The following is a 25,455-nucleotide window of genomic DNA, read 5'->3' on the forward strand; positions in this document are numbered from 1 at the left end:
ACTACACCCTCGTGTCAGGCAGCTGCAGAGCGCGATAAGGTCTCCCCTCAGCCTCCTCTTCTCCAGGCTGAACACCCCCAGCTCCCTCAGCCGCTCCCCATTAGCCCTGTGCTCCAGACCCTTCCCCGGCTCCGTTGCCCTTCTCTGGACACGCTCCAGCACCTCAATGTCCTTCTTCTATTGAGGGGCCCAAAACTGGACACAGCATTCCAGGTGTGGCCTCACCAGCACCGAGTACAGGGGCACAATCACCTCCCTGCTCCTGCTGGCCACACTATTCCTGACACAAGCCAGGATGCTGTTGGCCTTCTTGGCCACCTGGGCACACTGCTGGCTCATGTTCAGCCGGCTGTCAACCAACACCCTTAGATCCTTTTCGGCCAGGCAGCTTTCCAGCCACTCCTCCCCAAGCCTGTAGCGCTGCATGGGGTTGTTGCGACCCAAGTGCAGGACCTGGCACTTGGCCTCGTTGAACCTCATACAGTTGGCCTCGGCCCATCGGTCCAGTCTGTCCAGGTCCCTCTGCAGGGCCATCCTACCCTCCAGCAGATCGACACTCCTGCCCAACTTGGTGTCATCTGCAGACTTACTGAGGGTGCACTCAATCCCCTCATCTAGATCATCAATAAAGATATTAAGTCTGGCCCCAGTACTGAGCCCTGGGGAACACCGCTTGTGACCGGCTGCCAACTGGACTTAACTCCATTCACCACTACTCTCTGGGCTCGGCCACCCAACCAGTTTTTTACCCAGTGAAGACTACGCCCATCCAAGCCATGAGCTGCCAGCTTCCCAAGGAGAGTATTGTGGGAGATGGTGTCAAAAGCTTTGCTAAAAAGTCCAGGTAAATGACATCCACAGCCTTTCCATCATCTACCAGGCGGGTCACCAGGTCATAAAAGGAGATCAGGTTGGTCAAGCAGGACCTGCCTTTTGTGAACCCATGCTGGCTGGGTCTGATCCCCTGGCTGACCTGCACTTGCCTGTTGAGTGCACTCAAGATGAACCTCTCCATAGTCTTCCCCGGCACCAAGCTCAGGCTGACAGGCCTGTAGTTCCCCGGGTCCTCCTTCCGGCCCTTCTTGTAGATGGGCGTCACATTGGCAAGCCTCCAGTCATCAGGGACCTCCCCTGTTAACCAGGACTGCTGATAGATGATGGAGAGTGGCTTGGCAAGCTCCTCTGCCAGCTCCCTCAGCACTCTCGGGTGGATCCCATCTGGCCCCATAGACTTGTGAGCATCCAGGTGGCATAGCGGGTCGTTAACTGCTTCCTCCTGGACTATGTGGGCTCCATTCTGGTCCCCATCCCTATCCTCTAGCTCAGGGGCCTGAGTACCCTGGGGATGACCGGTCTGGCTGTTAAACACAGAGGCAAAGAAGGCGTTAAGTACTTCAGCCTTTTCCTTGTCCTCGGTGACAATGTTCCCCCCCACATCCAGCAAAGGATGGAGATCCTCCTTGGCTCTCCTTTTATTGCTGATGTACTTATAAAAGCGTTTTTTATTATGTTTTACAGCATTGGCCAGATAACTTCTTGCTGGGCTTTTGCCTTTCTAATTTCCTCCCTGCATGACCTAACAAGGTCCCTGTACTCCTCCTGAGTTGCTGCCCCTTCTTCCAAAGGTGGCAGACTCTCCTTTTTTCCCTGAGTCGCCACAAAAGCTCCCTATTCAGCCAGGCCGGTGGTTTTCCCTGCAAGTTGGTCTTTCGGCACATGGGGACACCTGCTCCTGCGCCCTTAAGACTTCCTTCTTGAAGAAGGCCCAGCCTTCCTGGACCCCTTTGCCTTTCAGGACTGCCTCCCAAGGGACTCTCCCAACCAGGGTCCTGAAGAGGCCAAAGTCTGCCCTCTGGAAGTCCATGGTAACAATAATAATAAGAATAAGGGGCTTCTGCTGAGTAAACAGCCATTATGGGCTACTTTTTCTGTACTGAAGCAGACAGAATTAGAACAAGAAATTTCTATTTTATTAACAGTAATTCATATGAATTCCACCACTTGGACCAGTGTTTATTTTCTGTTAATAAAAATCAGTTTTGACAAAAGTCCGATTCCATTTTCTTACCACTTGCATCTTTTATCTTCCCTGCTCTACTGCAAGTGGCCAGAGATGCAATAAGTTAGATGGGAATGTGTAAGTGACAACGAGGGAAGGGACACAGGAAAGGCTCAGTACCAGCCAGCCTCTATGGCTACTACTGTAACATCATACAAAATATTTCCCAAATTGAGGAATAAAAACTACATGCAGAAAGAGAGACAGGCTGCTTGATATCCAGTAAGTACCCAACCGGTGCTTGCAAAGAAGGTTTCCACCACAGTTGATGCGCTCTAACACTCAGCCTACAGAAGCCAGGATGACATCTACGGGCGTTTCTTCCTTGCTCCTAACCGTCACCTGCATGGTCACGCCATCTCCTAGCGCAAGCCTGGACCTTACCAGCACATCGCAGCCGCCTCTGTATACACCTGGGGACAAAGCAACATTTGAGAGATTGCTGTAAGTGAGGTTCAGTGATCTAGTCCTAACCCAGGAGCCAAAAACCTGGTGAGTGCAAGACAGATTCAGTCTATGGACAGTTTCAGAGAGGGAGGAAATGACAAAAAAACCCCCAAATTCCCTAAGCTCTTGAGGCCAAGATTGAAGATGACAGATACTGTCCTAATTAAACAGAATCAGCAAGCGCTGCTGGAGGGCTAGGCTGATTTAAATAGGTAGAAACCAGAGAGTGGGTAGCTGAAGCTCACTTCCAGTTTGAGAAGGCAACACATAGTGTAATTTGTCTGTGAATCAGAATCATTTAGGTTGGAAAAGACCTTTAAGATCATCCAGTCCAACCATTAACCTAACACTACCAAGTCCACCACTAAACCAATTAAGGGGAGAGTAATAATTAATTTGATCTTTCCTGGCTTGGTGGCTGGATTATTTTTTAATGAAAGCAAAAACTAGGAATCGCTAAGGATGGAAAGGATCTCTAAGATCATCAGTCCAACCATCAACCCAACACCCCCATGCCCACTAAACCATGTCCCAAAGTGCCACGTCTGCCCATTTTTTGAACACTTCCAGGGATGAGGACTCCACCACCTCTCTGGGCAGCCTGTTCCAATGCTTGACTACTCTTTCCGTGAAGAAATTTTTCCTACTATCCGATCTAAACCTCCCCTGGCACAACTTGAGCCCATTTCCTTTTGTCCTATTGCTAACTACTTGGGAGAAGAGACCAACACCCACCTCACTACACCCTCCTGTCAGGCAGTTGTAGAGAGCGATCAGGTCTCCCCTCAGCCTCCTCTTCTCTAGGCTATACAACCCCAATTCCCTCAGCCGCTCCTCGTAAGGCTTGTTCTCCAAAAGAGAGATTCTATGTGACTGAAGGCACAGTCCATTGGCTCAGTGCCCCTGCTGTTAAGGGAAGAACAGTCCTCCTATGCTTCTGCTAGGGGGCTTGGAAGTGGTGCTCCTGGAGGCATTTCAAACTGCAGGACGAGCCATCTCCAGTCCCACTTCAACATCACTATGCAGAGAGACCTGGAATTATCAATTCTGTGCCTGAAATAAACTGAGATCCAACCCTTCTGTTGGAGCGCTATGTGCCATGTTAAAGCAAAACTGCAATGAACAACTGCAGTAAAATTCTGTAGAGCACTTCCAGGAATTGTCCAAAACTGAAAGCCTGGAGCACAGTCATCGAACAAGAAGTTGCGGGTACTGCAGGCCAATTCAGGATGTGTCTTTAGTGACAGGAACTTGAAAACAAGACAGGTCCTAGGAACGCCCTTCTGAGATAACAACAGTCAAGGGATTTAGTTAGATGTCTGCTCTGGAAGTTCTTCATTCAAAGGATTCACTACCGTTCCCATAGGTAGAATACCTACACTCAGAGACACAGAATCTAGCATAAGTACACCCGCACAGCGGGCTCCAAATTAGCACCAGCTGCATTCAACTCACTAATTCACTTCAGCTTTCTATGGAGAGAAAAAACCTCTTGAAACAAGAGCAGAATCTCCTAACCCATTTCCCTTCATTTAGTAAAACAAACAAACAAACAAACAGTGTGGGGACATGGAAACATTGAGTTCAGTAGCATGAATACTTACCAGCTAAGTAGAGCGTGTGAGAATTTTTGTTCTCTGGCACTTTATCTGATCTCTCACAGGGCTGCATGCCCAGGAACTTGACGATGTTATTGACAGCTTCTGCATTCAGAGATTGAAGAAGAAAATTACCTCCAGGTTGGTGCCAAGCTTTCTGGGACAACTAGTTTGCAATTAAAGAACATTCTCTAAGCACCCATGTGGCTTAACCATTTCCATTTGTTACCTTGGTTGCAGCCCCACCAACACACCTACCTTGTGATGTCCCTTCTGCTGCCTTAACAGCCTAGGAACGCACCCCTCCTTCAACCAGCCTCAAGCAAGAGAGCACTGCCAAAGTCCCACCCACTATAATCCCAACATTGCAACACAAAGCCTTCTTGCTGGGACACAACGTCAGGTTGGAAGGCATCAAATTCTCCTCCTACCACACTAAATACATCCCCAGCACAGCAGATTTACCAGGAATACTATGTGGGTCACAAAGAAACGAGGAGAGATCATCTCACCATCAAGGGTTTTGATCGAACTAAGTGCAAAGGTTTCTTCTTTCTCAAAGTCATCTCCCACTTCTTCCCATGCAGCTGCGAAGTTAGGCTTTAAAACCTTCTGAATGTGATCAGACACGGTCACCTCCAAATCTTCCAACTGACAGAAAAGCAAGGGAGATTTTCAGCTGCCAGCTACAGAAACAATCATAATCTTAGAAAGAGACAGAGAGATTTTGGCTTTCTGCCAAGACAACTCTGGCATGCCTGGCTTTAATTTCAGAAGCGCATAACAACAGTGATTACTTACAGTGGTCATCTGTAAACCTTAAAAACATTTACACAAAACCACCCGAGAGACTAAAGGAGAGCAGAAAATGGGGCAATTGCTTTGTGAGTCAAGGCCCATTCTAGCCCTTACTGGGCATCTGAGGAGAGAGAGTTTCTCAGAATCCAGAAGGAGCTTTTACTTCCTCCAAGCCCAAAAGGCAGGCGCTTTCCTGAGATCTGACTTGTATTTCAGTGATCGATAACACGAATGCAATAAACAGAAATGCAAATACTTGGGGTGGAGAGAAAGATTGGGCCACAGTTCTGAAAAAAAAAGACAACGGAAGCTATTGCTTTCTTCCTATCTGTGCCTACAAATCCTATCTCCTAGGGCACTGAAGCTAAACTATTGGGCAGAAGCAAGGTTTTGAGGAAAGACCTAAAGTTACAAGCTGCCATATTTTGGAAATGGTGTTTCAGGCAGGCCTGCCGTTCTCTCCTACTGGCTTCAGATCCGAAAGGAAACCATCAACCTAATGGCCACATGTATTCAGAATTAGCAACAAGAAAAAAAAAACCACACAACATTCCTGAACTTACCACATACTCATCATCATAGCCATCTTCTTCTGGCACACCTGTGTTTGGGTCACAGTCTCGAACAGTGAACTTCATTGTGCAACTGAAAGTACAAGCAACTGGGGAGGAGAAGAAAAGCCTGTATAAGATAGTAGTGCGGTTTCTTCTGCTTGAGCCCTCACTTCCCCAAAGGGCAGTGGAAAGAGCGTGCATGAGCTTTGCCCCAGAAGATATGACATGGTCATAATCAGAGCTTTTTTCAACTTCACATGACATTTCCCCCCAGGCTCTTAAGATGAAGGCCAAAAGAGGATCTCAGGGGAGGAGTATGCCAGGGCCACAGTGTAACAACCACAGGTCCGTGCACTCCAGTCAGCATTAGGTACCAGGACAAACTCCGCAAGGGTTTCTGACAAGTGGATTATGATCTGAAACCACAGTTCAAGGAATTCAGACTCGTTCTAATCTTCTCTGGCGTGAAAGTGATAACCAAGAAATCCACCCCGCTGATGAGCCGAGTTACGTTAAACCAACTGCAAATGCAATGGAGTTTCTTTTAAGCGTGAATAATAAAAGCAAGAAAGGGAAGTTTTATGCCCAATTTTATGCTCATTCCTAAACTTCATAGTCATTTCTAATTCTCTAAAGAGAGGAAAAATTGCATTAGCCAGATATGTAGAGGCCCAAACTACCAATCTCTTTTTTTTTTCCTACTTGTATTTTCCTTTTACCGATTCTGTTCCTGACTACTACCAAACATCCATGTTTTCAAAGGTGCTCCTTTCATTGACTCAAGATAATAAATTCATTTTCCTGTATTACCTGCATGCTCTCCAGTCCTCTTAAACATCCCATTTTCAATCATCCAATACCACTGATTAATTAAAAAGTGTGCATACTATTTTGTAAGAAGTGCGTATACTGTTCTGCACAAACACAGGTTCTACGCAAAAACCAGCACATGTGACATATGAGGAAGAAACAATACTAAAATCTCAGTATGCACTTGCCAAATCCTACACCCTAAACATTTTATTATCTGTTCTCCAAAAACTTCATTTGAGGGATTTGTCATGCAGAACTACTCCCTCCTGATGGGTACCTGCAGTGGGGTCATCCTGGGGAATCTGGACGAGGGTGTAACACATGCCCGGCTGGTTGTAAGCCAGGCTGGGCGCTGGGATGCAACAGATCACGTCGTAAGTGTCCGACGGCTCCATCTGCACAGTGACTCTCTCTAACAGCTGATCATTTAATGTGTTTGTGCAATCAAACTGCAGAAGAATAAATCGAAAAGGACTTGAACATAGAAGAAACATTTCTAATTGAGAATTTTTCACCAAATTAGCTACAATACTTCACGGCATACAGCAGACACCCCGCATCTTTGACCAAACCTGCTGTTCTCACTAAACAGCTTTTCTCTCCAATTTTACTAGAATTCTTTAACAGATGGGATCATAAATCCCATCGTTTTTTGATTGTTGCACACACCCTCTTAACTCTACCTTGCAACTCGGTTAAGAGGGAAGCTGTCCACTCCCGGGCACAGTGACAACACTGTTTATGCCACGCCCAGGCATCGTTAAGGGCCAACTCCTATTGCACTCTGGCAAAAGCACATAACTTCTCTTACCTGGAAAACAATGTGATTTGTGAACACATGTTTAATACAACGAACAAAATACTCCGTTTCTGCTTCTGTGAGCTGCGCTGGTTCCGAAGACTTGAATAATGGACCCAAGCCCTTAAACTCTGGAATGGCTGCCAGTTGTTCTGCGCAGAAAGGAAAAGATGACGACTGACACTTAGTGACAGGCTCGTTCATTGCTCCCGCCTGATCTGTGCCAATCCTCCCAACACTCCAAGTGCTGGGGACCCACTGATCTTCTCTCATACCTTGAAATATATCCTGACGTGAAGGAGCAACTTTCTCAGGCTTGCTGGTCACTAAGGCAATCTCTGTGAAGAAAAAGCAAAGACGTTGTGCTGTCAACTACACCATGGAGGAGTTTTCAATGCTGTTATATCTCCACTAAAAATTTCTTAACCTGTAGTGTTTCACACATTCTGCTGCAAGCCATTACCAGCCTGGTTCTTCACACACACTGAAATATCTTTTCTGCTAGGCAATGTTGGATTGTAAGGAGAGGAGAGATTTTGAGTAATGATGAAGAAACCACACTTTAGTCCAGAATAGCCAGCAAAAAAAGCTGGAAGAACAAGAAGGGGGGAAAAAAAACCCTAACTTTTTCTTAAAGAGTTGCACGAAGTCAAAATGCAAGAATTGTGCAAGAACGTGGAAGCAAGCCAGTGAAGTGACTATGTGCTTCTGGAATGTACTTTCTTCAGATATCTATGAACTAGTAAATTCTGATCATGCATAAACTCCTCTCTGATAACAAGATTAGCAGAACAAATAACAACATTCTTGCCAATCCATATTCCTTTGGAAGAGGCGCCGTCTTCCTTTACCTGTGAAGAGCAGGCAGGCTTGCTTCTGCAAAGCCGGTGACACTGTCACCCGTATAGCCTTCAGCTGAGCTACCTCTGGTCTTGGCCTCACCCTACTAGGACAGCAGCCAGTTTACAGACATCAAGTATCATTACGGCAACCTGAATGCTTATTTGCCTGTAGTGTATTTAAATGAAGCCCAAGTGTTACCTGCTTTCTGTTCAAAGATTGGTGCAGTAGCCAGTGGAACTGTTTTCATATCAAAAGGTTTGTCAGAAGGCTCCAGTGTATATTGGTGCAGGGCTTTCTCCATCCCAGGAACAGAGACGGTCAACCCTGCAAAGTAGAAGCAAAGGTAGAAAAATTCAGATTTAATAGCAGGAACCGTCAGGGACCTACATACAGGGTTCACAAATGAACAGTGCGAATTTTGGATTGCCCACTGCACCAAAAGCAACAAGATGCCAGAGTCTGAAAAACTTCTCTGTGTATCAGTTACCTCCCTCTTGAGATATAAACAAGGAAGATTGTTTAAAGAGCTCTTCTCTGTAGCCTGTCCATTGGTTCAGGCTGCAGAGAAAAACTCTTGTGAGGAATCTAGAGTTTACAGCTACATAGATATGGTTTGGACTTTGGCTAATAAAAAGCTGGTAAAAGCACATTCATTTCTTGGTAAACACAAACACACACACTAAGTACTTCAAGATACTGGATAGAATAAAAAACTGCTCTGAAGATGACACAGAAAGTTGCCATTCCAGTGGTTACTACAGTTTGAACAGTTCACTTGAGAAAAGTCCTCTTGCAATAGTCTTAAATGTTAAGTACTCTGCTTGTGTGAACTTTCAACTACAGACCAAAGAACATTTTTATAACCAATCCTGCCAACAAGATTCCTCATTCTCATTTTGTAACGGAGAAGATGGAGCAACGGTTAAGAAAACTGTCCCAGGTGAAGGAAGAGGCAATGATGAAAAAAGCCCAACCCATACTCCCACTCCATTTCCTAGAAAACCCTTCCCATATTTTTCCAAATCTGCGATTCTCAGATAGCACGAGTACTTCACAGGAAAGCGCTGGGGCCAGAAAAAACCACACAGTCCTGTCCTTTCCAGTTACTCTGACCCAAGTTACATTACAGAAAACTGTTCTTGCAGCAACAAAGGCCACCCATAATACAGAATGTGACATAACAGCTCAGACTTCTTTCTATCACTGACCGTTAAAAATATAGGCAGCATTCAGTGCTATCTGTCTCTGTTGCAGTACGTTCAAGTAGAATGTTGCTCTGTCCCGAACTTCGTCGTCGCTATCCATCATGCACCTGTTTTGGGGAACAAGAGGACAGCAGTCAGCCAGCTCAGGACATCATGAGAGCCGAGCTAAGAATGGCACTGACAAGATCAGATTTGATACTGCAATGATAGTCTGAGCTCCCTCAACAGATTTTCAAATTAGGAAAAAAAAAAAAAACCAAAACCAAACCAAAAGCATTCATACGACACAGTAGTTGAAGTTTAACTTGAAGTTTCTATGCAAGTGTCACATCAGAAAACTAAGATTAAAGGACATGTGTATGTGACTTGTTAACACCATGCACACTTGCTAGATTATAAAATATACACCTGCATTTTATGGCTAATAATTCTGATAGGCACCATGTCGTTGCACTGGTTTTGCCTTTTTTTTTTTTTTAATAGCATTCTTTCACAACAGAACAAAAGCAGAAAAAATAGATAGACTACAAAAATAAACATGTTAAAGCTACTTTCTATGTCAGACTGAAAAAATGGCTGTGTGCTCAACTATTCACCTAGTCTTTCAAATATAGCAGGTGGTTTATAAAGAAAGAGTCTCTCTCCCTCCTGGCAACTTCCCTCCCTTCCCATCGCTCAAGTCACTTCTTGCAGTTGTAATTCACTTGCACCTATACGAGGTTGCCTTCTGCCTGAAGCACTTCAAAATTTGAATTATTTCTCTCACCACAGAAGTCAGACATGGCATAGGTTTACACCATAGTCCTATACAAATGAAGAACATGACATTTATAGTACAGACAATTTAAGGAGGCTGAATGGTCTCACCAAGAGACGCGAACCTGTGAAATGGGAACACCCAAGATCACTGCTCAACCGTACACAAAGGTTATTTATAAATAACATGGAAATATATTTTCTTGCTTCAAGGAATGCAAAAAATGTACTAAACCACTGCAGATTTTTATCCACTGGGGAACCAGACCATTACTACCAGATGTTTTCAAACTAATCACGTCTTTCATTTGCTTATCTCCAGCAGCGCTATGCTGCCTCCAGCCAGGAAGGAAGGAAGACGGCCATCTCCTGACACCCTTACTGGTATGTTGTGACAACGCCAGTGCAAGTTCTGACTGGGTCTGACCTTGCTGCTTCTGTGGAGCCAGACTGCCCAAGGTCGCCAACAAGCTCAGTACAGGCACACAACAGCCATACCCACTCACCTCTGCAAAAGCACCAAGATGCTCGGAAGAAGATTCTCATTCTGGGCACCAAACTTCGCTAGCGCACTTACAGCGGCTAGAGAAGAAAACGGACAGATGTCAGAGGCGTTCGAGCTATACGCAAACACGTTCTCACAGTCAGATTCAATGCACTGCATGTACTGTTGTCCTGAAGTGCCAATTCATGCAGGTTTTCACTTCCACACCATAAACCTTTTAGTGTTATGGAAAGACTAAACTATTTCCTTATTTTCAAATGAAAATAGTTGTGTGTCAGGGAATAACAGAACAAGATCAACTTAACAGCACTGCAACTCTGTTCTGAGAGAACTCTCTAACAGATAAGGTTAGTTCAAGCTCCATGGCTCAGTCCAGTTGCTGGCCCTTCTGCCATTAGCTGCAGCTCACACCCCCAGATAAATCTGTTTTTCGCACACAGGGGTGACATGCATCCAGTGGTGACCAGGGCCAGACTGCATCCAGTGACCTCTCAAAGAGCTGAAACCCCTCTGCAACCACTTAGAGCTGCCTGTCCAAACTAATCTCATTTCAGCTCAACATCAGCTTGAAGAAATTCCACATACAGAAAGAAGAGAAAGCTCTGTAAGGAAGTACAAGCTTTATGGCCTTGGTGGTTATAAAAGAATCTCTATTTTTTACAATGACAAAGTTTCTATACAGCGTACGCTCTTCATGGAATGCTGTTCACGTGCTCCCAGGTCACAATTAGAAAACTGTGACCAAAAGAACTGTCACCAAAAATCAAATGCCATCTGGACCATTTGTGAGCTCATTTTGCTTCCTCTCTCCCAGCAGTACTTCCCTCTTCTAACAGGCAGGAGATCAAGCTGATGCCGATATCCCTCCAATGCTAAGCCCCGAGTGTGAAAAAAGGCTGAACGCTCTAAAGGGTTTGTTGTAAAGGCTCCGCAGGAAGGAAATATCAGTCTGCAACATGCTTCCAAGGAGGAATCCTTATCTTGTGGAGGGGAGATTTCCATATAAAAAGATCATAGTCTATAGCAGACAGTTATGCTTTTAGGGAAGTAACAATGTCACTTCCTCACGTATTACCTCTCGACTTTTGGGAGACATTCAAAAGAAGGGACTAGAAGTTAATATATTGCTTATATTCTGCAAAGCAGGAAGACCAAGCGCCGATGCTAAGATGACATGAGCAGTTTAAACGCACTGCAGGATAAAATCACCTTCGCAGCTGACGCACGTAAGGGCTAGCTCTTCACAGTGTCTGTGGAGTAACCATTGCCTCTCACCACCAAACCCAGTTTCAGCGCCGAGATTTCTAGCAGAGCTCAGATATGAAACCATCAAGCATCTGAGCTGGACTTACCAGCCCTCACAGCCTCGTTCTCCAGCACCACCCTGTTGAATATGAAGCGGATGTACTTGGACGGGGATGGAGTCCTTGGCCCCTCTTTCCCCAGCAGGTGCAGGATCTTTGTGGCTAGGACAGTATGTTCACAGTCCTCAATGAACTCGCAGAGGTGAGCCAAGCCCGATTCCTTACTCTCAGGATTCTCCTCAATGATGCTGATTATACAGTCCACAATGGCTCGCTTGTACTCAAAGCCACCCTGGGAAAGGAAAATCGAGGACACTGACTCAGCAGGCAGAGCTCAGACAACAGTGCTGCTCAGTTCCCCTCACGCTTCAATTACTTCTCTCCATTGAGAAAAAAAGCATTTGTACATAAACCGAAAAGAGAGGGCACGCTAGATAACCTAACAGGGTCTTCCCAGTCCCCCCTGACCCATAAAGGCACATCACCTGAACATCTCTTCCAATCAGGTTTTGAGACCTCATCTGGAGTACTGCATCCAGCTCTGGAGCCCAAGAAAGACATGGAACTGTTGGAGCAGGTCCAAAAGAGGGCCACAAAAATGATCTGAGGGCTGGAGCACCTCTCCTGTGAGGCCAGGCTGAGAGAGTTGGGGTTGTTCAGCCTGGAGAAGAGAAGGCTGCGGGGAGACCTTATTGCAGCCTTTCAGTACTTAAAGGGGGCCTATAGGAAGGATGGGGGCAATCTTTTTAGCAAGGCCTGTTGTGACAGAACAAGGAATAATGGATTTAAACTAAGGAAGAATAGATTTAGACTAGACATAAGGAAGAAATTTTTTACAATGAGGGTGGTGAAGCACTGGAACAGGTTGCCCAGAGAGGTAGTGGAGGCCCCATCCCTGGCAACATTCAAGGCCAGGTTGGACGGGGCTCTGAGCACCCTCATCTGGTTAAAGCTGTCCCTGCTCACTGCAGGGGGGTTGGGCTGGATGAGCTCTAAAGGTCCCTTCCAACCCAAAGCATTCTATGATTCTGTGAGGTACTAGCTCTAATTCATAAGCACATTTCAGACAGGTCTGACCCACCAGATAAACAAGGTCTTGGTAATCAGTCAGGCCCCATCAGCGCTGTGTACCCAGACATAAGACAGAAGAGACCCTTCGTGCTATCTATCAGAGCTACCTGCCAATAACTACCCAAAGAAAATTTCAAACATACATCATCCCTGAGCATGTTGGAGAGGAAGGTCATCATGACGCTGTGTTTCCTAGGGTATTTCTGGCACAAGGCACTGATTGCCTGTACTACCACTACCTGCAAAACAACAGAGAAGGACATTAGCCACATGCATTTATTTTCTGTGAAAAATACAGGCTTCTCGCTATCTCAAGTTATCACCTTGATAGATTAAATTCATGTACAAGAAGGATAAAAATCAGGTGGCGGACTCTCAGCATAAGTGTGCTGACAACCTGGTGCTAGCATGCTGCAAGACCTGGCTCTGCTAGGGGGACGGTAAGTTATGATGGACTACATTAATTCAAAGGCTTCCCCTCACTTCCTCTGCCCAGTGAGGATCCTGAGCCAATTCTAACTTAACTAGTTACACTTTGTCACTAAAACTCTGCAAATTTAAGACTCATCTAATACTTATTTCCTTTTCTCATAAAAGCAAGAACTTAAGACCACTGTACACTAGCAGACAATGACTTTGTAGACATGCTATGCTCCTCAAGGCAACTCCATGGTGTAAAAGGGACAGATACAAGTGAACTACCATCCTTAACCAAGTTATTACCTGCAGTCTTAGTGACTAAACTTGACGAATTAGGTAGAAATTCACAGTTCACACTATTTCCTAACTACGTATCAGACTGAAGTGATATAGACTCAATCAGAAGGGTTAAAATCCCTCTTCCTCTCCAAAGAGGTAACCAGAAGGCAGTACAAGGCTTTGCAGGATACTGCACAGGAGCCAGGAATCCACCAAACAACATTTATCCTTTCTTGGAGTGGTGGGAGGAAATGGCACAGTATAGGTAAGTTGGAAAACAGAGGACTACACCTGAATTTCAGGCTGGCTTTGCTCTATCAGACTAAGTCACTGAAGGATTAACAAACGGGAAAAGCTTCATAAAAACAAGAATGGGAGAAAAACCTGCAGCTGGAAAGAGCAGAGGCCTCCAATGCCACACCTTAAACTCATCTGATATTTCTGACACGAAGGAAGAGATCTGTTTCATGAGCCTGTCTACACTGCTCTCACTCCCTGTCTTCAGCAGGGTGGTGATGGCGAGGGTAGCGATACTGCGGTTGGAGTCAGTGATGAGGTTTTCCAGGTCCAGGTTGCAGGCAGTGACTGCAGATGGATGCTTCATGGCCACCTGTAAAGAACACAATTCCAAATTATACGGGAGAAATAACATCCCACAATTCAAAGCTTTCGATGGGGCAAGGATTAAAGCCCGTATTTTTTTCAAGCACTGCTCTGTTCCACAAGGATTGCAACTAAACCTACACCGTATGACTGTTGGCAGGATGCAATCAAAGCTCAGGTTCTTTTGTTTCAGCATTTCAAATGAACTCCGCAAACTCTAAGTTACAGCTCCTGGGTTTGACAGTCACAAACTGCTTCTGTTGCGGTGTGCAGCTTTGAAATGAGAATGTTATTTTTTTCACACACATCCTGTTCACACACTTTTCACAGTATTCGATATCTGGGACTCTGCTTTCTTACAGCTGAAAGCTCACAAGCTATCCAACTACAGCTTGTTACAGCCCTGTGGTCCAGAAATGAGCAAACATAGCTTGAGTGCAGAAAAGATTTCTGTCACACCCCGAGATTTGGCACGGAAAAGCCGATTCTCTGACATGGAGTATTTCCAAATACAGTCATCAAAAGAGCAGTTGCTCTACTTTAGGTAACACATCATTAGGTGCTGAAGTCTGGCTTCCTCTGCTGCTCATAGATTTATGCTTGTTTAGAAGGTTTTCGAAGCACTCACTTTATTAAGGGTCCGTACAGCTGCATATCTCAAGACAGGTTTGGGAGAACTACAGAAGAGCTGCAGCACTGGGGAAAAAAAAATTAAGAAAAATCAAGAGAAGTAACTCACAACAAAGTGTTACAGAGTAGAGACTGTTTAACAAAAACTGGCTCCCGGTACTGCAACTCTAGGCACCAGTAACGTCTGGGGAGCAGAAGGCGAGAGCCCTCACGACCCTACCAGATGAGGAAAAGGAAACTGCCTTGTGCCAGCACTTTGATATTGAGAGGTGCAAATAGTTTAGTCAGAATTCGCACCACAGCAAGAAACCAGATGTGGTCTCTTTCAAAGAAAGAGTAGAGAAGAAAGTCTAATGTAGCCACATTCAACTACATGCTGCTAACTGTCCATGCAGCTCTATTTCTAATTTATCACTAGCTTCACAAGCAAGTTAAAAATAACCTGTTTTTCATCTTATATCAATAATAGGTGGTTTGTGTAGTCATCTGTGGCACATCCGTGCTATCAAGTTCTCCTCTACCTTCCCTCCCACCCCAACTTCCTGCTGGAAAAAGGCAAGCATCGCCCTGTGCCACCTCTAGTACCCATTCTCTAAAGCTGTGGATGAAATGGGAAAAAGGGATCAAGCTGCTTCTCATCCAAAAGCCCTCTGACTTGGAGACAATCAGAAAACTCAGGTTTTGAGTCCAGTATTTTAGTTATGCTGTACCGTCTCTGCCGTGCTTTCCCACCCTTTCTTTCAGCTGCATCAGTGGTACAAAGGACTCTACGACCAACCTGAAACAGCAGGCGCCAGCTCCCTGGCCGTGCAGTTTGGGAGATGGATGATTGCAGAAGCAGCTTCATAAATAACCATTTCGTGCTTATTCCGCAGACAGCTCTCAATGAAGTCAAACAGTGGGCTTTCATGGCTACAAACAGAAGACGTTTCACGGCATGATGCTGAATTACGTACAAGCTGCTAATACCACGTTTCTGAGAACTTCACAGAAAGCACAGCTAATGCACTGGCTTTCATGTTTCCTACACCGCCATACTGCTCAACTCATACTTGAGCTCTAAACTATCTATTTACTGTTATTCTATTCATCTTGACATTATCTTCTTCAAGCTAGAAATGCCGCACTCCACAGATACATACTTTATTATTAATCATGTATCACACACCACTAACAAAAACTTCCACTGATAAAACAATTTCCTCAGGAATTTCTCAGGTAACTATACCCTCCTCTGCTAGTGCGAGATCAGAATGAGATCCTTTTATTCATATCCCCACAACACAGGTAGATCCTTATTGCATTTGAAATGCATCTAACTAGACAAAACCTCTCTAGAGATTATTCTGCAGTTTTAACCCTACTCTCAGCTAAGTTTTGGTGGTATGGTACCAGAACAAAAATCCAAACCCTGCCACACATCCCACCACTCAGTTCAGCCTAGCATTCTGCTTCTACCTGTGTTTTATTTTTAACACTACAGTTCTCCCCGTCTGCACATGGATTTCCACAAACTTTTAAAAAATGCAGACTTCCTAGCTACTGTTTACCTCAAACTATAATTAGTTTTGTAATTCACATGCAGCCTCTTACTCACCCCTCTTCAGACTCCTTCAAGAGTTTGCTTGCAATTCGGATCAGCATGCAGTAGGCAAACTGAGATTTCAGTCCAGATTTAGTGAACTTATTCAACATCTTGGAAACCGCAAGGCGATCATTTTTTCTAAGGTGATAGAGCAGCCCCAAAGCATGGTACTAGGAAATCAGGAACAGAGATGTGCAAGTATTGAATACACACTGCAGTTGGAAAAGCCAGACTTTAAGACATAGAAAAGGGTTCATAATTGCTGTTTCCTAGCAGAAATACCTTTCTAACCTCAAATGATCTGAGTTGCCTGACAAAAATCTGCAGTATTTCCTTCCCCTACCTGTCCACCATAAGACAGCCTCAACATATTTCTGAAGATCAAAAGAGCCATGAAGTTAGTTTCCTCCCTTTTCTTCTCGTAAATGCCAGAAGAGCTGTTTGGAATATTTATGCAAACATTTGGCCAATATGGATATCTTACTGATATTCGGGCTAATCTCATAGAATCATAGAATCGTTTAGGTTGGAAAAGACCTTTAAGATCTCTGTAGTCCTCTAGCACCTGGCAAATTTTCTGAAGGCCAAAACAAGACATGCTGGTGTTCTGGAAGGTAGAATCATAGAATCATTTAAGCTGGAAAAGACCTTTAAGATCATCCAGTCCAACCATTAACCTAACATTACCAAGTCCACACTAAACCAATTAAGGGTGGACCAGACTAAACCATGTCCCAAAGTGCCACCTCTGCCCGTTTTTTGAACACTTCCAGGGATGGGGACTCCACCACCTCTCTGGGCAGCCTGTTCCAATGCTTGATCACCCTTTCTGTAAAGAAATTTTTCCTAATATCCAACCTAAACCTCCCCTGGCGCAGCTTGAGCCCATTTCCTCTTGTCCTATCACTAACTACTTGGGAGAAGAGACCAACACCCACCTCACTACACCCTCCTGTCAGGTAGTTGTAGAGAGCGATAAGGTCTCCCCTCAGCCTCCTCTTCTCCAGGCTGAACACCCCCAGTTCCCTCAGCCGCTCCTCGTCAGCCCTGTGCTCCAGACCCTTCACCAGCCTCGTTGCCCTTCTCTGAACACGCTCCAGCACCTCAATGTCTTTCTTGTACTGAGGGGCCCAAAAGTGGACACGCTATTCCAGGTGCAGCCTCACCAGCACTGAGTACAGAGGGACAATCACCTTCCTGCTCCTGCTGGCCACACTATTCCTGATACAAGCCAGGATGCTGGTAGTCAGATAATTTCTTGAGCTTTTTGAAAACTCAGATTCAAAGCCCTTTTGCAACAGCTACCGTGAAGCAGTCCACAGCATCCCAGCTATCAGAAGGTTAGCAGGGAAAGGGCAGAGGACTGCACTAAAGAGCCAAGTTTTAATTAGGAATCTGGCACTGGGATCAAGGAGAAACTCATGATTTTTTGGAATAGTTGAGTCGTTTCCCCTCAAGTCACAATTCTTGTTTTTAAAAGAATAAGGGAAAAAGGAAAACCAATTACTTTTTCTAATGTTATCTTAAGAACTTACAGAATACCATTAAAACCCTGTAGTGTGTTTAGAGCTTCCTGGGGCATACCCGCAAACATACCTGCACCATGATGTTGTCACTAGAAGCTGCTTCTTGAGCTTCGTTGATCCACCGTTTGACTACGTCATAACTGATCTTCATCATATGCTGGAAGAAGCCACAAATTGAGACTGCAGGCAAACTAACATTAGAAGCGCAGTGAAGTACCATCAGCCTTGTTTTCAGCATTTAAGTTTAAAGACTTCAAGACAATCTAGGGCTTTGTTGTGTACTACAGGTAACAGAGTAACTCCCAAACACATAGTTTTTGTATGGATGTGCTTGTTTCAATAAAGAGAAAAGTAACTCTGAAAGTTTTTGTTTATGTTCAAACAGGACGGAAGACAATACTAGGACAATTCTCCTGCCTATGGTTAGTCTGGCAGGAAGACTTCAGTTGTCGGTATTCATACAGCTTTGTTTGCACCCTCAGGGTCCCCATACAGGCTCTACTCCACCTCATCAGCTGGACCTCTTACCTCCTGCTCTGCCTTCTTGATTTACCAATGCAGCCAGTCTCTTTATCCTATGCACCTATAAACCAGTTTTTCTTACATCTCAGTCTCAGACTACCATGCTTTCACTTGTATTTTCCTCTTTCATAAATATATTAACCTAACAAGATCTTTTCCAGCCTTTTCTCCTAAACAACGGAGAGAAAAACAGAGTGAACTTCTACATCTAGCCCTCCTACTACACGTGAGCAAAAATAATCTTGATTTGCAGTCTTATCAGGGCAGCAATTTCATGGATTTGCTTTTTGCAGAGCACAAAGCAGACTGCTTTTAGTTTCTGTTATAGAACTCGTACACTCTTTCACAGACACCAGTGTTAGCTGTTCCATGGCACAGAACAGGTTGTTCCTACTTACTCTCACCAAACCGATAAGCACTTCGGCGGTCATCAGCGTGCTTGACTTTGCAACACAGACAAGGCCCCTCCCCAGAGAAATCAATGTTCTACACTAATTGCATTGAGAGATGACTAAGCACTTTGCACTTAAAGTTATCACAACTGATGTACTGTGAAGTGACAGAACATTAAGGAAGGAGTTTTAGAAGACACAGTCTGCTTGAGACAAAGGAAACTCCATTGCTACTATCTTTTGTTTATTTTCCAGTGAGGAGATGAAGAGTCGCATCAAAGGAAAAGAAGATGAGGAAAGAACAAAACAAAGGCCAGGCAGAGATACACATGCAGCAGACCAGCCTTCCCAGCCACAACACAATGCACAGGTTTACCATAATCTACTGCTTTACTTACTAAGGAAGACACCAGTGCAGAACTAGACACACTGGGGACTTTGTCCACAATGGCTTGCTTCATGTATCTCTCAATGGCTTGTAACATCGTACCCTATGAAAGGGAAAAAGAAAAGCGTTGATACTTTGGAGGCAGAGCACAAAAGCAGTAGAAGGCAAAAATATATGCACAGCATATTCAAAAGACCCTCAGAAAAAAATCCTGAATGAATTCTGAAAATGCATACTTCTGTGAGGGAGAGATGAGTATCAGCTGCCCAGTCCTGAAGGTTCAGTGACATGATCAAAGTCTACAGCAAAGCAACCTCAGATCAGAAACTAGAGCTCCAAAGCTCCTGCCTCCTAACTCCATGTTTACAGTGCTACAGCTCCACAGAGCTGCTCACACCTGCAGAGGGCTTCAGAGCAGCACTCCCTAAAGCAGCAGTTCCATTACTACTGCAAGAATACACCCTGCAAGAGAGTAGTTTTTCTATTTTAAATACACTCATCATCTCTCCCAAGACAGTGATGTGATTTGCACTTACATCAGTGATTCTGCAGAGCGCTCTGATGGCTGGGCCTCGGTATACATCTTCCTTCCCTGTCATGTCTTTGGTCAAACTAAAATAATCAGAGATACCCTGTTAACACTTCTTTAGTATCTCGCTGTCTTGGTCCTTTTGTGACATTCACCTCAGCCCATTTAGCTGTTCTTCCAGCTGTTACCACATAACAGCTAAGCTCTAGTATTGGCTAGAAACAACTTCTTAATAATTAGCTATTTGAAAATTATTAACATCAGATTCTGTGGAAATACAGAATGTTACAAAAATGCATAGTCCATAATGCTGCTTTGCCATAGGTCTGGTTTATTTAGCTCAGCCATTCTCCTTCTTAATTGTGTTCTTTTTTACCACAAGAAATTTTGGGTTAGATAATAGTGAAGTGTAGTTTGCCAAACAGCTTTTAAAAAACAAAACAAAACAAAACGACAATCGCTTAGCACATGCCACGGATCCAATTTTTGCTCTCGCAACAACTGTAATGTCTATTCTGTAGTCAAAAAAATTGATAGTTCAGTTGACGGACTGAACTGAGCTTTGTTCTGCTTTTCCCTAGCTGCTCTGACAGCAAAGTGAAACAGAAGTCACAGCCTAAGTTTTCACAAAACCATCAAGCACCAGTAATTTAAAAAAATAAAAATAAAAAAACCCAAACAAGAAAACAAAATAGCAACCGATTGATAAACTGTAGGCAAGCCTCTTGCTTTTTTAGAAAAGTCCAATAACACAGTAGGAAAATAACGTTTTTTTATGGTGACACATACTCTGTATCATGGAACAGTTTGGTTTCCCTTGCTGTATCCTTTTTAAAGCATAATTACAGAAAACTACAGCAGCTAAACCAAATGCATTAAGATGCAGCTACTTGTTTCAGAGCCCCAATACTGTGTTTTCTGTAGGTTCTACTACCTGCTTGTGACAATGATGACGTCCTCAGAAATATTGGCCATCTCTTTGATAGTAAGGTAACACATTCTTCTAAGGGTTTGCTGTGAAAGTGTATTGCAGAAAACCATTAAACTCAATGGCAATTATGAATAAACACTTCCTAGAAGTCTTAAAAGTTAAATAAACTTTTAAACAGAATGCTCTCTTCCCCACATCTATACAAAGTCATAATCACACAAATAAAAGCACGTTTGGCAACTGGACAACAGCCTTACTCCCTGTTATGAAACAAACAAGGAGAAGAATAAGCGATATATATCTTGTAAAATGAAAAGACTAAAAAAGAAAATAATCCACATGTTAGTGATGAACAAAATGATACATCATGGAGAAGCCTCACAAGTATCAGTTAAAAGCAACTTCCTCGAACCTATTTGTTATTGTAAAAGAAAAATAGAAATGTGCAAAGAGCACTGACACTTTAATTCTTTAACAGCAAATGACATATTTACATTTTAAAAAAACCCTCCTTTCTAAAATGTGGATATGAGAAAGATCTCAAACACTCTGTACTTCAAAAATCTTCGTTCCATCTTTAAACCGTTACATGTGCAACCTTCCTCAGTCCAATCTCTAAAAACCTGAAGTGCCAATTCATTTTTAACAAAAATTAATGAGACCTGTCACATGAAGCATACACCCCTGAGCTCTTACACTCTCTGCAAAAGAGATCAGAGAAGGATTTTACATTGGACAAAGTCCAAAGTTTAATCCAGCATTTTTAGGATGTTCTCATCCCTTGACTCCATGCAGATTCATGAATAGAGCAAGTTGTTCTAGGGAATAGCAGCATTTGATCTACAGGCAATTTTTAAATTCTATTTTGAGTTAAGCAGATGGGGATTATTTGCAAATGTAAGAAACAGTCACAAAATTATACTGATTTGTATATTAAGGCTTTCTGTCATTATTCACTTTCTTTATAACAGTAATTCAACTCAGAAAAAAACACCCCACCACAAAAAACAACCTGCAGAAGTAACCATATGTTATTATTCAGTCATTTGTTTCCAAACCATGAATTGCCTTCAGCAAACACTTTGCATGCAGAGCTTGTTCTCTGAAGTACTTGCCACACTCTCCTCCCACATCCCAATATCCAACTGTTTTGTAATTACTGTAAATCCAGACAAAACCAGGGAGACAGCAAGTGGTAAACACTAGGTACTCACATCATTAGATTGAAATAACCTGGTCATTGCAAAAAAAGCTTCTGTGGCCTCAGTGGTTCCGAAGTGTTCACCCTGAAAATAGCACACAAGAAGCGAGAGAAAAAACACTGTCATTATTCAGCCGCCTCCACCTTTCAGCCCTGACTTGTAATACCTACCCACACACCAAGAATCTTTTCTTTGAGAGACTTTTTCTCGTGTTAGAAACAGTCTCTGCCTCACCTTGTGCTTCCTGGGGAGTACATGCCAAGTTTACCACCATTATCTACTTGGTTTCAATATAAACGCCATCCACAGTGGTGCAGCGATGGAATAGTTTGTCAAGTAGCCTGTGTTCCCTCTTTTGCCATTAGCGTGTCAGCAGTTGGGTTTGTGTCATGCTTGTTAACCAGAAGGACTCCCTTGCTTAAGAGGGACTTACTTAAAGATGACTGGTGCCAATTAAGACTGAAGAGCACAGGTCCCTCCTAACTGATTGTAACTCTAGTTAAATACTGCCTGACATGCAGGAAACGTGATCTACATGGATACCTAAAGAAAATCTCCTTCCTTATCATGCTTCCATTTTCTCTCCAAACAAAAAGACACCTTCTGCTTCATCACCTCCCAGCCTATGTTCTTACTTCACCTCGGTTACTCCTACGTTAGCTGGGCAAACACAAGACGCTCTTTAATTGCGCAGTGCTGTGGTGATCACAGACCAACCAGCAGCTCTTACTTCGCACGCAGAAAAAAAGTCTTAAAAGCTTCAGTGACACATACCTCACTCACGCTAGTGGCTAAATTGGAAGAAAGAACATGATACTACAGCGTAAATACTCAATTTCTGATCTCTGTAAAAGCTACCTCCCAAATCTGACAGGAAAATGTATAAAACTTTCACACTGAAAATTATCAGAAATTAGCCTCAGGAATATTCATTCTGGCTGGGAGGAAATTATAACGGTTACCTGGTTCAGCAAGTAAAGGATCTTGGTAAGGATGTGCAGGCATCTTCGTGGATTTATAGGGGTCTCATTAAAGATACGTGCCTACAAACACAGCATAAATACTGGGTTACAGCGGACCCCAACAACAATTTCTCCTTCACCATAAAAAGTAAACCAATTTGTTTTCAATCAAGTAGCTTATAACTTTTTTAATTCTAAAAATGTGTCCCAACAAGCATATTCCTGTCATTCAGCTCACGCATGTTCAGTTTGCTGGGTGGGCAGCACTCTGAACAAAGGACAACGACTCAGTTTACCATCTGGAACTAGCAAAAATACTTTAAAATAAAAGCATAACAACGTACTTCTTTCCATAGCATCTACAGTCCAAACACTACTTAGCACTAGTCTGTAGGAGGACAAAATTGAAATTATTAAGTTCCTACTTAGAGCTTTTTTGCACCCACCAAAATTCCCTATTATTTAACCACATGTTCACCTCGCCACTTGCAATTATTCTTCGAGTACACAAAGAGAAAGAGGAAAATCCACTACACAGTACATTGAACAAGTGCAGGAAAACAGGCAGATCACCTCTGCAGAAAGAGCACCCTGTATGTTCAGCATGGAAAGCAGAAGCCACATGTAATGTAATTACCATACATAAACCCCTCAGAGTAACTTCCTGTGTACTTCATTTACATACCCTGTGATTTTAAATTAATTATATGAATTTAGCCATTGACATTTCCCAAGAGTTGCACTGTAAAACTTCCTTAAGCTGTTAACACTTCCTGAAGGGAAAAAAAAAAAAAAAGAAAGAAAAAAGAAAACAAGAAAGAGTTAAACAGTATTATACTATGATTATTCATACCTCCTGAAGCACAGCACTCTTCTCCAAATGCTGGAAAGGATTAGAGCCACTACCTGAGGAACAAAAGAGACCTCTCAGTTAAGGAAATGCATTCTTCACAAAAAGCAACAGAACTGAACATGCAGGAACAGCCCCTAAACTTTACAAAAACACCTCAATGCTGCAGCGACACTCCTCTTGGAATAACTGGTGTTCTCCATCAACAGCTTTGAATCCACTTTCTTAAGCTGTGTATTCAGAGTTACAGGAAAAAAAAAAAGGCGGGAGCGGTGGGCACTTTACACATAGCTGGAAGGTGAGGAAGAAGAAAGGTGTTTACTAGTAAATTTGCCTTAATACTCCCTTTACATAAAACTGTTTACTTTTTTTTTTTTTCCCCCTCCTAGTTCCCCTGTTTTTATTACTTCAGGCACAGAAAGCACAGAAGGCATCAGGGCAGAGCTACTGATCAGGATCTGAAATAGAAGTCTATCGATCAATGCACCACTAAAATGGGCTACTCAGCAAACTCCAAAAACGGTCTGGCTACTGCACATCACAAAATTGTTAACGCTAGACTATCTCCATGCTGTAATGTCTCAGCCTTTTAACAGCCCAGATCCAGCTGTTGAGAGTAATTAACTTCTTGGAGCTGATACTTCTCTGTCAGCAGCATACAGAGGAGACCAGCCTCCTAATCCGCATTCACCGTGAAAACACCACTCAGAGCCACTGTTACAAACATGTAAATCCCTCCAAACCCTCACTACTGCTTCTGACCCTTTTCCTCCAGCAGCAATTTCCCATTTTCAGTTCGTTCATTCTTCAGTTCTCACACCCCAGGCAAAATGAAACTGAGAATGAAATGAAACTCAACCCAGCTGGGCACATCTTGCGGCTCAGAAGACCTCTGAGTAGCAGCAGCACCAGAAAATTCAAGACGGCATCAGTTACTACAGGAAACCTGAACTTAATTTCCAGACGATTTTGTTGAGCGAAAACGTACAGGTGATGGCTTTATTCACCACATCTATGCCTGATGTGATGGGTTATTTCCCGCCTGCCAAGTACCTGAAGGTACAAGCCCTGCGTGGTTGGTGACGGCTGCTGGCCCGCTACCAGGCTGAGGTGCTGACTCCGGTCAAGCCCTGCAAGCACCGCTCCTCCTCGCCACGGCAAGGGCGGGAAGAGGCCGCCAGCCGCAGCCCTCAGGGAACCGGTTCCCTCCGAGCGCGGCCTCAGGGGTCCGGGGCGGGCCCTGCAGCTCGCCGACCATCCTGAAGGGCCGGGGGAGGCTCCGAGGGAGGCCGGGACACCGGAAAGCAGAGGAGACCTCCTCCATCAGCGGCCGTTATCCCCCGTCACCTCAGCGGCCGTTACTCACTCCCTCACCTCAGCGGCCGTTACAGGCCGCGGCGCGCGCTGGGCGCCTAACGATCGCTCCCCTCAGGGCCATGCCGCCATGCCCGCCCTTGAGCTCGCCGCCACCTCCCTCCCGGCCGCCGCCACCACCAGCCCCGTACCGGACTCCTCGTCCTTCTTGTCAAACTTCTTAATCATGTCGCCCCCAGTCGCCTCCCTCCCTTCGAGCTGCACCGCCGAGGGATCTTCCACCGGAAGGCCCGCCTCCCCGCCTTATCCTCAGCGATCTGATTGGGCCGTGAGCTGTCAGTCAACGCCCTAAGCGCTTAGGGCCACTGGGCGCCTTCCGTCTCTCCAAGCCACGCCCCCTCACCCGCTATTGAGGGGGCGTGGCTGAGCCAGGGCGGGGTAAAGGCGCGTCTTAAAGGAGCCGCGCCGCCATTTTGTGAGGGGATGTTTAGCCTTGACTGACTGACTGACTGACTGACTGACTGACTGACTGACTGACTGACTGACTGACTGACTGACTGACTGACTGAC

General features: G+C 44.3%; 1 protein-coding gene across 2 annotated transcripts; it reads right to left on the bottom strand.

The window, feature by feature from the left end:
- Positions 1–2,000: 2,000 nt before the first annotated feature.
- Positions 2,001–25,144, bottom strand: COPG2 (coat protein complex I subunit gamma 2). Of its 2 annotated transcripts, XM_075727993.1 has the most exons (24): positions 25,077–25,144; positions 23,575–23,627; positions 22,722–22,802; positions 21,772–21,843; positions 20,561–20,640; positions 19,634–19,709; positions 19,108–19,200; positions 17,866–17,952; positions 16,282–16,439; positions 15,463–15,596; positions 14,683–14,750; positions 13,873–14,061; positions 12,896–12,991; positions 11,730–11,973; positions 10,379–10,454; positions 9,120–9,223; positions 8,110–8,235; positions 7,344–7,406; positions 7,081–7,220; positions 6,547–6,718; positions 5,466–5,563; positions 4,617–4,755; positions 4,111–4,209; positions 2,001–2,472 (listed from the first exon to the last, which is right to left on the bottom strand). In XM_075727993.1, the coding sequence occupies exons 1-24, from the start codon at positions 25,111–25,113 to the stop codon at positions 2,342–2,344; spliced, it is 2,616 nt and encodes an 871-aa protein (XP_075584108.1). In that variant the 5' UTR covers positions 25,114–25,144; the 3' UTR covers positions 2,001–2,341. The 2 variants fall into 2 exon arrangements, with proteins under 2 accessions (XP_075584108.1, XP_075584109.1); XM_075727994.1 differs by lacking the exons at positions 2,001–2,472; positions 4,111–4,209; positions 4,617–4,755; positions 5,466–5,563 and adding an exon at positions 5,925–5,977.
- Between the last annotated feature and the right edge of the window lie 311 nt (positions 25,145–25,455).

This window comes from Pelecanus crispus, chromosome 1 (assembly GCF_030463565.1).
Source record: "Pelecanus crispus isolate bPelCri1 chromosome 1, bPelCri1.pri, whole genome shotgun sequence".
Lineage (NCBI taxonomy): Eukaryota > Metazoa > Chordata > Aves > Pelecaniformes > Pelecanidae > Pelecanus > Pelecanus crispus.